This window comes from Thermoascus crustaceus (assembly GCF_041956765.1).
Source record: "Thermoascus crustaceus strain CBS 181.67 unplaced genomic scaffold VTN00scaffold_3, whole genome shotgun sequence".
Lineage (NCBI taxonomy): Eukaryota > Fungi > Ascomycota > Eurotiomycetes > Eurotiales > Thermoascaceae > Thermoascus > Thermoascus crustaceus.
Window position 1 is genome coordinate 1,480,900 of NW_027192529.1, and position 12,292 is coordinate 1,493,191.

The window sequence follows — 12,292 nt, forward strand, 5'->3', positions numbered from 1 at the left end:
ACAGGTAGTGTGCACAAAAGCCCAAGGTCTCCACATGCATGCATCAGAACGCCAGGTTTAGTAATAAGACGATAAAAGTCTCCTGAAAAGGATCGCAGAATGAGAATTGAAGATGCCTCGATACATCTGAATCCGCGGTGAAGAAAAGACATTCAGAAAAAAAAGGGAAAGAAAAAGCATCAGTTAGTCTGACGGAGACCCTATGATAGTCAATACACGGGAACAGCACACACACAAAGACAATCCAGTCCAATTTGGGCCATATCTTCATTTCGAACAAGGCGAAAGAAAACAAACATTGGATCTCTTCAGTGATCGTAGCCTGCTCCTCTCTGCCAGGGACTCGCGTTGTTTTGTGATCTGTATGTGTGCGGGTTTGCAGAACCCGTGCGGAGGACAGGGTCGCCGTAGGCTCGTGGAGCAGGTGAGCCGGTCTGTGCTCGACCATGGTAGTCGTTCGAGTAGGCATTGTAGGTGGGTGGAGGCCCACGCTGCGGTGCTCCATTGCTGCTTGGGAAGAGAGGTACCGACGGGTCAACGGGAGATGAAGCAGCTTGACGTGCCGACGGAGATATGGCGTTGGGATCATCCAGGTGCTGGCGGCTAACACTAGCGCCGTTTCCGCTGGAGAATGATGTGTCGTCATCGTCAAAGGCAGACTTCGGTTTCACGTCACCTCTGGCAGTAGCACCCAAGGCATCCAACTCCGTCGTCAGCTGGGTCTGTGACTTGATAAACGAACCACGGTCATCTCTCATCGGCTGGTAGCGCGTGTCGGGGTTCTTCGAGACGATGGCGTAGATAGACGCGATCAGGACGAGGATGAGAAGAGTAAGGGCGAAGATCGCATTGTAAATGAAGAAGATCACACCCATAACACCAGTCACGATACCCTAAACGAGTCAGCGGTGCAATCACATACAATCGAGCAGTGGTTGACTTACAGGCTGGTTGAAGACTTCCGTGAAGATAAGAAGGAAGATGGAGTTAAGGAAGTTAACGGCAGCGATGGAGATGTTGTAGATGTTGGTCTTCTTGTCCATCCACGGTCGGAGAACGCTGGCACCGATCAGGATAGATGCCTCGATGATCACCAATGCGACACCTTGCACGACCGGAGCCGGTTGGCCAAATGCTATGAACATCGCCTTGATCAGGATGTAGATCAGCGTCGGGACGACACAGTAGTACGCAGTAGCGCGATACTGCACATAGAGGAAGCCCCATTTGTTCAGGCACGTCGGGTCCGAGTAAAGGATATAAGCGGGATTCTTGTGCATCGTGACCGATCGCTTGGCCAGTCGAATGACCTTCAGAGCAGCCCAACCCAGAGCCGCGGTCATTGAAAGGAACATGACAATGGCCAGGATAATTTCAGCGACCGAGTCACGTTGGGTCAACTCCCACAGACAGAGGACAGACATCTGAGGGTATCCGATCAGGGTCAGTCGGAACAAGATACCTCTCATCACGATCTTCCATCCATTCCGGAAGTCATGGAATTTGTCTCCCTTCATGTGGCCAGATTTCGCGAGCAGTTCACAGCCTGCCTTGAAGAGAGCAACGAAGAGCATGACAAACCCGACAAAGACGACGAAGAAAATCAGTCCGGTCATGAAAATATTGGTCTCTTCAATATAAGCTCGGAAACCGACACGGTCAATACCCCTCACTACGATCTTCTTGGTGTTTTCACTGACGCTGCTGTCTGTATTCGTCCTCTTGACAAGCTCCTGCCCGGCTCTCTTGACCACGTCGCCCATATATTCCAAGGATCGCTTTTGTACCTGAACAGACGTAGTGGCCAATGTTGACAGGATCGTGGCGGGTTTTCCTCCTGTTGACCGTTGATACCATGTGCAGATAGTCTGCAAGAAGCCAATGCGGATGATACCCATACTCCACTGGAAGTTCTGGGTCCACGACTGCACGATCGGGGGCATATGGATAGACGTCATGCCTATCATAGCCTGGGCCTGCATGAAACCAAAGAGAGACAGGGCGTTGGCAGCCACGTGAGCTGCCGTATTGGAATGTCCCAGACCAGAGGTGATAGCTGAAGCAGCCAGACCCAAGCCAGCAATGACCGCGGTGGCCCATCCAACTCCTTTCTGGTAGACAGTCTTGCCGTTCGACAGATCGGCCTCGACACATGCGATACTCTGACCCGTGTCGGTGGAGTTGATATAGATACGGACCTGACCATCAAGATCAGGGACAGTATACGCGATTCCTGGAAAGAAATCGATCAGCAAAGCGTATCCCCCCTGTTTAACTGCGGCCACGAGCAGACTCACCGGGGACCGCGGAGATCACTTCCTCTGGGACAGGCACGTTGAATTTGATGTTGAGCTGGCCCGTGTTCATCGGACAGAGACCTTCGAGATTCATATCACATGGATTCAGGGTCTGCTTTATCGCCGTGTAACCGTACGCGATGACTTCCAGCTGCGCGGTGACCTTGCCATTGATGGACGACACACCCACGATATCCAGGGCCAGCGACCTGTTGTCCGGCGTGAAGACGACATTGAAAAGAGTCGCGGTCAGGTTCGAGTTGTCCTGGCACGGATTGAGCGACTTGGACTCGATGAGCCGGACGGCAGAGGCTAGCGGAGATATTGAGAGGAATATGAGGTACGCTAGAAACGAGATTAATCGCATGATGGCCGCCTCTCTTCGATGATATTAATATTCTGGTTGATTAAGCAAGACAAGTGAAGAGCAAAGAAAAGAGACAATGTTCTGCGACGTCTAAACGAGGGGATATGGGCGCTCCAGAGCACCTCTCGGAACGGCCGAATGCGGAAGTCCCTTGTATAGTATTCTATCGGGTGGCGCCCCAACTTTCCCACATTTAATCGAGGACCACAATAGGAATCGATGATCAAGGCTGCTATCGCGGCGGTGGTGCTGATTTGTTTGGGGGTCGTAAGCTCAGGGCGTCATTAGAATTGGCCGGGACTGATCGGTCGCTGAAGCGATAGGCAAGGAGAGATTTCCTGGGGAACGTAGAAAATGTAACGATCGCAGGACGGCCGACACGGGAGTCAGCCAGCGCAAAGGATGAAAAAGACGGTGGAGATCTTGGGCAGATCAAAAAAAAAGGCTATCGAAGGGGAGGAAGATCGAAGAGAAGTAAGTTTTCAGCGAGCGGGACGGCGACACACAGTATAGCCAGGGGGGGGGTTAGGGTAGGGGAAGGGAGGAGAACGGGATACGAGGAAGAGAGATAGAGAGTGTGTAGCAGACAGATCAAGTGGCGTGAGAGTTGACGGTCGCCAGTCTGTCTCTATCTCGCGTCCAGGCTGGTCAGAGACTACAAAGGAGGGATGAGGAGTTGAGGAGAGGGTCAGCCAGGAGGCTTGAAGAGGGAGTCGTTAGGCCTTAGGGCCGGGCAGGGTGAGACTGTGAGCCACCCGTTCTTCTCGGGCGGGCCTGGGCGCGGCAGGAATGGAGAAGCCGCCAAGGAGCCAACCAGGGGATCTCTCGGTCGTCGCCAGGAGACCACACTGCGAGAGACGACAAGATCTGAAATTGTTCACAAAGAAAGATGCTCGCACAGCCTGGTTAAAGAGGTGATGTCTGGATGCAGATGCTCTTCTCCGTGCTGCACGCGCGTCCCTGAGAGGAGCCGGCCCGGAGCGGGTGCTGTCAGAGGCTGGTCAGCGACAAAGTTTGCGTACACGCACGGCTCTGCTATGACGATGCTCTGTGGGGTGCGATTGTCGTGATGGATCATCGACTGCCCGTCTGGGATCACGCAGGACTGACGGGCGTGACTCTGGCGGTTTGAGTCTCTACCTTCCCCAGACTTTCCTGCCTCGAGATGCAGCCAAGACGCCGTCCACCCTGCTGTCTTACCCGCCTGCAACTCTGCCAGGACTCAAAAGCCCAGGCCCGATGTTCTCGCGCGACGCCTACTTAAAAAAGCCGCAACCTGATATGATAACCCTGATGGACGGGCAGGTTCTTTATATAGCAGAACTGCTCCTGAGGCACCATTATGTGGACCGACGGCATCTACGGGGCAACCTCCCCAGGGCTCGGTACTTCAACTACTTACCTAGCGCTTCCATCCATGACTGACCACTTCACGCAGGTCAACGCATCTCTGCTGCATGCTGCGTAGTGCCACTCCGTAGGCGGGATGATATGCATGGCTTTGTGCAGAACCTACTCCAGCGAACGTCACTTAGTCAGAATCTGGGCTGTCTCAGGGCCTTGAGAAAGCTCCCCTTCATCCGCTGCACAGCCTCCTTCAGGAGAAACCCTCGCAGAGAACCTGCAGCGAGGAAACGAGATTACCCCAACCATTCACACACAGAAAACCTGGGGGCTCTGGAGCGACGAGCCGTCGCATCAGCTGCTTCTCGCATCAGCTGCTTCGTCATCTGGTCATGATCATTATTTGCTCGCGCTTCTTTCTTCGGAGCCTCAGGTACACACCAGATCCCCGGGTCCTTTGTTCAACGAACCTTGGGCGGTCCCGAAAGCTTCCTGTGTAATTTCCCTAAATAGCCTTTCCGGACTCGAATTGGAGTCTTATCCATGGATTCCTACAGCACGCTCAGCTCTGCCCAACTGCCTCAGTTGTAAGGCGCACGAAACTCGTATTGATTCAGTGTCCCGGACACGGGCGCTACGCGTGTCCAATTGCGGTCAAGGTTCTATCCACATTTGGATCTGCGTGAAAGTGGTGTTGCGGGCGGGCAGATCGTCGACTCTCTCGGCCTGCTAGTGGTCCAGTTGGTTGCGCGAATCCGATCCATGACGTTTGTGGTACGGTCGACGAGCACCAAACAGACCCACCGGGCCCGACAGAGTTCAAATTCTCAATCTGGGATTTTCCCCATGCTATTCTGGGCCCCGATCCCGACCAGGGCCAAGGCACCTGAGCGCCAACCGTACAGAGTACTTACGAGTCGATGATGATTCGTGGCATCACAAAATAAAGAACATCCGGTTCTTCTTCTGGCTTCGGAGGGAAAAGCCGTTCGCATCTCATGCACGAGGGTCCAGGAAGAACCACAGGTCAAGCCTTCCATGTGGGTTGCAAGGATCCAATATATTCCTTCTCTTTGTCTGCGTTCCACGGTTTGCCTTTGTCTATGATTAGACTCATTTGCATTCTTTCCCCACAGGAGCGGAAGTACGGAGTAAAGTTTTTCTTTTCCTCCGTCGCAAGAAAGGATTGATTCCATTTTTACGCAGTATATGATTACTGTATTCTCCCGACTCCCTCCCCGTACAGTAGTACTGTACAAACTTCATCAAAGTTGAAACCTGCATTATTTCCCCGCCTCTCGTAGTACTTACTGTAGGGCGGAGCCAAGTGCGTTGGTTCTGTCCATTATGCATATATTTAGTCATTGCTTAGGACCTCGTATATCGTATCCCTTTCCATTTCGAGCAGCGAACGGGGCGATTTAATTGAACGTAACATGATGTGGTCATCTACTGAACCGTGAACCTACCACTACTTACGGGGACCTTCCCCAATGTAATCAGATCTGGCAACAAGGTCGCTTATCAGTCTTCGTATTCGTCATCTACTCTATCTAGGTAGCCTAATAACGACCGTCAGGTTAGTGAGAAAGACCGTTCTTGTTATTGGCCTCTAGGCCTCTACTAAGGCCACACGCAGATAGGTAGATGGATAGATAGCACGGAACAATCCGATTCTAACGGCGGTTATGTTATCTTAGATGGATGGCTATGGCTATGGCTATGGCTATGGCTATGGCTATGGTGTCCTGTGCTTGCATACATACTAACACGAGGGAAGGAACTAATTCTCAGTGACGGATAATTCTTCTCATGGCATTAGCCTTTTCTTTTATTTTCTTTTATTCTATCATCAGATATAATACTTATTGACCTTGCAGTTGTCAAAATGTAAGTCAGTCTCAGTAAAGTAGGTAAGTAGTTGTCTTCTGAGATGCTTTGTCTGTCTGCTTCTCTCTCTCTCTCTCTCTCTCTCTCTCTCTCTCTCGGGATCTAATCCAGCCTTTGGACGGTACGAAAAATCTAAAACTACGTGGTCAGTCAGTTTCTCCAACACTAGGTCCTCTGTTTACTGTAGAGATACATATCTCTACGAAAAGAATAGTCAAGTCGAAGAGGAACCTGTCAAGACGACTTCGTAGATGTGAGGAAGAGAGACCGGATTGAACGTGACAATATTTCCTATCACGCATATATACAATACAATGATCTACAACTTAGAATTAGATCCAGGTACCTACATAGGCACCTAATACAAGGAGGTTTGTGCTTGGCAAGTATCTTCCCCCCAGCGGGGAAAAACTTGCATTTGCTCATGTTGATGTTTTGTTCCGAGGAAGACCTGCTGCACTGAAATGCAGCTATTTCAAACCCACATGGAGTCTATGTAATGGATTGTTGAACTGAGCGCCTTAGGTACTTAACCTGGTGGTCAGTGTCTCGTGGTCATCCCCCATGATTCGGCCGCAAAGGGAAACAGTGCACGGGCCACACAAAGCCTACCGAGATAGGCAATCATCCTCCCTATCAACACGTGACGCGGAGTTTTGCCAGAACTTTCACCGACCCGGTGCAAATAATATTTTTGCCCGCAGAATCGAAAAACCTACGGCGATAGAAAAAGGCAGAACGGTGCAGGTCGACGCCTTTTGTCCCTTAGGTATCTTTTTTCCTTTTCTTTTTCTCTCTTGAATTGAAAAAGAAACAAGGAGGTTCTTTTCTCGAAGAGAAAAGAAAATTCCTGCCGAGAGAGAGAAACAAGACCGATGCCGATCCCCATGGACACCTCCGCGAAAGCGATCTCGAAGAAGAGGAAGAGAAAGCACGGCGGTGGAGGAGGAGCAGGAGGGAATGCAAGCGCTGAGAACGGCGATGTCGCGAAACCTGCGGTAGAGAACGGGACGACTGCCGCCGCTCCTTTGTCGTCGTCTGAGAAGGACGCGAAGGAGCAGGCTGCTGCGGAGAAGTCCTCGAAGAAGAGGAAGACGAGCCATTCCTCGAGTGAGGGTGACGACAGCGAGGAAGAGGTAGAGGTTCCTGAGAAGAAGAAGAATGGAGAGTCCGAGGACGATGATGAGGACGAGGACGAAGATCAAGATGGAGAGCGACAATCGGACGACGACAGCGAAGCGGATAAGAAGGACGAGGACAACGACAAGCAAGATGATGGAGCGGATCTTCCCTCTCGAAACGCCGTCAGTCTGCCGCAGACAGATGCTGAGCCGCAGAAGTTCTCGGAGCTCAATCTGTCTGAGAAGACGATGAAGGCCATTCAGGATATGAAGTTCGAGACCATGACCGAGATCCAGCGCCGTGGTATCCCCCCACTGCTTGCAGGACGAGACGTTCTGGGTGCGGCGAAGACTGGGTCTGGAAAGACATTGGCGTTCTTGATACCCGCGGTGGAAATGCTGAGCGCGCTACGGTTCAAGCCGCGCAATGGTGTGTTTACTTCTTTAGATTGGTTTTAGGTCGTTTGTCTTGCTGACGTTGATTTTTATACAGGAACTGGTGTCATTGTCGTTTCTCCTACCCGAGAACTGGCGCTGCAGATCTTTGGCGTCGCCAGAGAGCTCATGGCTCACCACTCGCAGACATACGGTATCGTCATTGGAGGCGCAAACCGCAGAGCGGAGGCGGAGAAGCTGTCCAAGGGTGTCAACCTGCTCATTGCGACACCCGGACGTCTTCTCGACCACCTGCAGAATACCCCGGGATTCGTGTTCAAGAACCTAAAGGCTCTCGTGATCGATGAGGCGGACCGTATCTTGGAAGTCGGTTTCGAGGACGAGATGCGCCAGATCGTGAAGATCCTGCCATCCGAGGACAGACAGACCATGCTGTTCTCCGCCACGCAAACCACCAAGGTAGAGGATCTGGCACGGATCTCTCTGCGCCCTGGCCCGCTCTACATCAACGTGGATCACCGCAAGGAGCACAGCACGGTCGAGGGTCTGGAGCAGGGCTATGTCATCTGCGATTCGGACAAGCGTTTCCTGCTCCTCTTCTCCTTCCTCAAGCGTAACCTGAAGAAGAAGATCATCGTCTTCTTCTCGAGCTGCAACTGTGTGAAGTACCACGCGGAGCTGCTCAACTACATCGACCTGCCGGTGCTTGACCTGCACGGCAAGCAGAAACAGCAGAAGCGGACCAATACTTTCTTCGAGTTCTGCAATGCCAAGCAGGGAACGTTGATCTGTACTGACGTTGCTGCGCGAGGCTTGGATGTGAGTTTCCCTTTCGACTTAAGACTAAGAAGCTTCCGTGAATACTGACGATGACTGTAGATTCCTGCCGTAGACTGGATCATCCAGTTCGATCCCCCAGATGACCCGCGTGACTACATCCACCGAGTCGGTCGTACCGCCCGTGGCGCGAACGGAAAGGGTCGCAGTCTGATGTTCCTGCAGCCGTCTGAGGTCGGGTTCCTGAAGCACCTGAAGGAGGCTCGCGTTCCTGTCGTGGAGTTCGAATTCCCGGCCAAGAAGATCGTCAACGTCCAGTCCCAGCTGGAGAAGCTCATTAGCCAGAATTACTACCTGAACAAGGTGAGTCTCTTCCCTGTTTCCCTCTCTCTTTCCGTATTATATTCTTCATAAACCTCGATTCTGACTGAACCCGTCTAGTCCGCCAAAGAAGGTTACCGCTCGTACCTCCAGGCCTACGCCTCGCACTCCCTCCGCTCCGTCTTCGACGTGCACAAGCTCGACCTCGTCAAGGTCGCCAAGAGCTTCGGCTTCTCGACGCCGCCGCGCATCGACATCCAGCTCGGCTCCAGCCTGAGCCGCGACAAGAAGCAGGAGAAGCAGGGCCGGCGCCACTACGGCTACCAGCCGCCCCAGAAGGGGTTGAAGTTTAAGCGGAAGCGCGACGAGGATGATTGATTGATTGAATTGATTGAATTTGAAATAAAAAAAGTACCTCTGGGCTTGAGGAGAATTGTTTGTTTTATACCTAAAAATTTGCTTCTGTTTTTTCTTTTCCCTTTCTTTCCTGCCGTTCTCCTGCATTACATTTCATCATCACTTGGGTTTCTCTTTTGGAGTTCTGTCTGGCGTTTCTCTTCCTCTTTGTATGTACACACCATGTATATGGCATCTCGTGCAGACATACGCCATGCGACCTAGCGAGTGTACCTAGTCTATACTGACTCGAATGCAGAGAGTCGCATCGTCATCGTCATCATCATCACAATCATCACCATCGTCATCGTAGACTGTATATGTCCTGTCTCTTTTCGTACTTATTTAGTAGACCTCGAGCGAGCCGTTGCTCCTCGGCACAACACATCCTTCGTAGACATTTGACATCTACGGATCCACACATCAAATACATACCTGCATAGGTTAGGTATTCTCTAAGGAAATTATCTATCCATCCACCTCGTGGATTGTTCATAGCGCTGGCTCAGTAGGTTAGGTATGTACCTAAGGTTATTTATTTAACCCCGTTCCTTCTTCCATCCTCCAGGTTCCATCACCTCCCGTCAATCCACCTATTTAGGCGCATCTATTTTATCCTTGAGCAGAGAGAGCATGAACTAAGTACAGATAGGTAGGTAGGTAGGTAGGTAGTTATCGCTTCGATATATCCATTGCTTTCGAATACCCGTTTCTCGCGCTTTGGATTCCACTCGGTAACAACAATCGGTGAAGGGAGAGGAGGTGGTTAGATACAAATGTATGTAGGTAGGTCACGGAGACGGGTTGATATGCTGTTGGAGCAATTCCACAATTGCATCACGTTCTTTCTTTGCAGCCCGTGATAGTGGGGTTTCACCCTTCTCATCCATAGACTCTGGATCAGCCCCTTCTTCGAGTAGTAGTTTGACTACTGACTCATGCCCACTCTCTGCAGCCCATGATAGTGGTGTTCGACCACGTCCGTCCTTGACCTCCGGATCAGCACCTTTCTCAAGGAGTAGTCTGACTACTTATTTATGTCCTTTCTTTGCAGCCCGTGATAGTGGAGTTTTACCACCTTCGTCCGTGGATTCTGGATCAGCACCTTTCTCAAGCAGTAGTTTGACCATTGATTCATGCCCATTCTGTGCTGCTCAAAACAAGGTGTTTCTCCTATAGTGTCTCTGGAATCCAGATCATATCCATCTTGGATAAAATCTTTATGATGTTCTCTAGTCCAAAGTATGCTGCAAGGTGGACTCCTGTTGTCTGTCTTGGAGCATGTTGAATGTAACCGCCGAAGTGTTTCCGAAGAAACAGAGCCTGGGAACAGGCAGAGAGTTTAGATTGACTTTCAAGAAGATCTAAAATCAATCGTTCCTCCATTGGAGTTGTGCGAGCATGATGGCCCCAGTGCTGTGCAGCGTAGTCGTAGAGTGGATTTCTCTCTAGTCGTGCCTTGTACTCATCATCTGTCTCGCAAAGACCAGATCCAAATACATCAAATAACAGGTGGGTAACACAGGTCCTTGTAATGTCAACCTCAGCATTGGGAAAATGAGATATCCATGTCCGCTCAAAGTATTCCTGTGTTGTGTAGTGCACTAGCCGAATGATGTTGCTCTCTTCATCAACAGTGACTAACCCAGTGCACACAGAAACCATATCCTCAATTTGAGGAATATTATCCTTGTCCAGTTCAGATGCACCAATTCCTACAGCAAGGGTATGTTGAAGGCTCCACTGCAGTTAGGGGTCTTTTGGCGCAGATTATCCATGAAAGTACCTGCTTAGCAAGCTCTCGAGAGTCTTGGACCTGACTTTCAATCCTCTGCATAGCTTCTCCGTATGGATAGTCATGCGCATTGGATCCCGTAGGGAGCTCTTTTAGAGCAGTTCTGATGGCTTTGGGCAATTTCTTTCCCTCTAGTGAATGAAAATGAAGCTGTGCAAGGAGAAACCTGTCCAAATATTAACCTCCTACTCAAGTAAAATTTGACATGACATGAACCTACATTCCATCAACTGCTTTCATGATTGCGGTTATGATCTCCTTTTGTAAATCAGGATTGCGTGAGACGAATGATGGTAATTGTGAGAGATGTCCTTTTAGATATCTCTGCACATCCTCATCACTAGCACGAAATCTCTAAAGATTTGGCCCCTTCAAACTCGAACTTCTCTGTAAGCTCCGGAATGGATCTTGAAGTCACAAAAAGACTTGCACCACATTTGGCCTGAAGATCAAAGATCTCAGTTAAGAATCTCGTTCGGCATCCATCAGATATTTGGCATTCATCTAATGCATCGACCACAATAGAAACTCTTTCATAAATGGCAGCAACAGAATGTAAAGCTTTCACAATTTCATCAAGTGACGGTCGTGTTTGCTTATTTTTGTGACAATCGTAAAGGATTTTGATGCAATGAGGAATAGATGGCTGTTCCTGAACCAACTGTTTCAGCAGACTTGCAAGCAAGTCTTCCAACTTCTGTTCATAATGCCGCCGGAAGTTGCAATAGAGATATGCAATTCCAATGCTTCTGTTGTTTTCCAATGTCATATCAAGGTTTTCGACCACAGTAGCTGTGAGAATTGTCTTCCCCGCTCCCGGAATCCCCGGGCAGAACAACGTCTGCTTGCTTGTCATGAGCCACTCTTGGAATTCCGCAGAGTCCACAAGCCATTGCCCAGTTCGTGCCTGTCGTCGACTGATGAAATCACTTTGCTGGGCTGCGTAGTCGATCGGACATAGCCAATCTAGTATCGCTTGACGTTCCTGATCATCTTGGTGCCGCACTAACTGGACCATGTTGTTCCTCATGACTCTCTCATTAAACGTGTTTAACAAACCAATGTTCGTGCTGATACGGTCTCGAAGCTCACGTATGCCTTCCGGATCCCAGTTCAACCTTTCCATACTCTTTTGATCCTCTTGCCAACGCTCTCGGGGTTCGATTTCAGTTCACTATATTTGTCGAGTATCTTTTGCAGCTGATCAAGGACAGCACGGCAACTAGCAGCGGTTTCCTTTAGGTCAGATACGTCATTTGTTGGTCATTGAGCTCACGTTCCAACGAATCAACTTCGACATCTTGTAGGACGATCCAGAGGCTAACCCTATTAATTAAATTGGATAATTAGGAACTGCCCAGTTATCTGCATTAGACAGACGCACTCAGTAGAAATGTCCCTGAATTGGCTTGGAGCATCGGAGAAATCTCTTCAAATCTTCTTGGCGAGCTCGATTACGGCGCCGACACCAAAACCAAAGCTCATGTTGATCTCAATGACCTCAGAATAATAGAGAAAAAAAATAATGGTTGACGATTGCAATGACACCAAAGCTTATGAGAAGCGGGGAGAAAAGCTTTGTCACTAC

General features: G+C 50.1%; 5 protein-coding genes across 5 annotated transcripts; 2 read left to right on the forward strand and 3 right to left on the reverse strand.

Annotated features, from left to right (window-relative positions):
• Nucleotides 1-43: 43 nt before the first annotated feature.
• Nucleotides 44-271, reverse strand: VTN00DRAFT_5722 (uncharacterized protein; the record flags this gene model as incomplete). Its single annotated transcript, XM_069432284.1, has 1 exon — nucleotides 44-271. The coding sequence occupies one exon, from the start codon at nucleotides 269-271 to the stop codon at nucleotides 44-46; it is 228 nt and encodes a 75-aa protein (XP_069288159.1).
• A 37-nt stretch (nucleotides 272-308) lies between these two features.
• VTN00DRAFT_5723 (uncharacterized protein) lies at nucleotides 309-2,664 on the reverse strand (the record flags this gene model as incomplete). The annotated part of the gene is made up of 3 exons (XM_069432285.1): nucleotides 309-893; nucleotides 945-2,233; nucleotides 2,298-2,664. The coding sequence occupies 3 exons, from the start codon at nucleotides 2,662-2,664 to the stop codon at nucleotides 309-311; spliced, it is 2,241 nt and encodes a 746-aa protein (XP_069288160.1).
• Nucleotides 2,665-2,754: 90 nt separating this feature from the next.
• Nucleotides 2,755-3,742, reverse strand: VTN00DRAFT_5724 (uncharacterized protein; the record flags this gene model as incomplete). The annotated part of the gene is made up of 3 exons (XM_069432286.1): nucleotides 2,755-2,913; nucleotides 2,966-3,086; nucleotides 3,564-3,742. The coding sequence occupies 3 exons, from the start codon at nucleotides 3,740-3,742 to the stop codon at nucleotides 2,755-2,757; spliced, it is 459 nt and encodes a 152-aa protein (XP_069288161.1).
• A 264-nt stretch (nucleotides 3,743-4,006) lies between these two features.
• Nucleotides 4,007-4,404, forward strand: VTN00DRAFT_5725 (uncharacterized protein; the record flags this gene model as incomplete). Its single annotated transcript, XM_069432287.1, has 2 exons — nucleotides 4,007-4,049; nucleotides 4,103-4,404. The coding sequence occupies 2 exons, from the start codon at nucleotides 4,007-4,009 to the stop codon at nucleotides 4,402-4,404; spliced, it is 345 nt and encodes a 114-aa protein (XP_069288162.1).
• Nucleotides 4,405-6,785: 2,381 nt separating this feature from the next.
• Nucleotides 6,786-8,891, forward strand: VTN00DRAFT_5726 (uncharacterized protein; the record flags this gene model as incomplete). The annotated part of the gene is made up of 4 exons (XM_069432288.1): nucleotides 6,786-7,449; nucleotides 7,513-8,234; nucleotides 8,295-8,555; nucleotides 8,634-8,891. The coding sequence occupies 4 exons, from the start codon at nucleotides 6,786-6,788 to the stop codon at nucleotides 8,889-8,891; spliced, it is 1,905 nt and encodes a 634-aa protein (XP_069288163.1).
• Nucleotides 8,892-12,292: the final 3,401 nt, after the last annotated feature.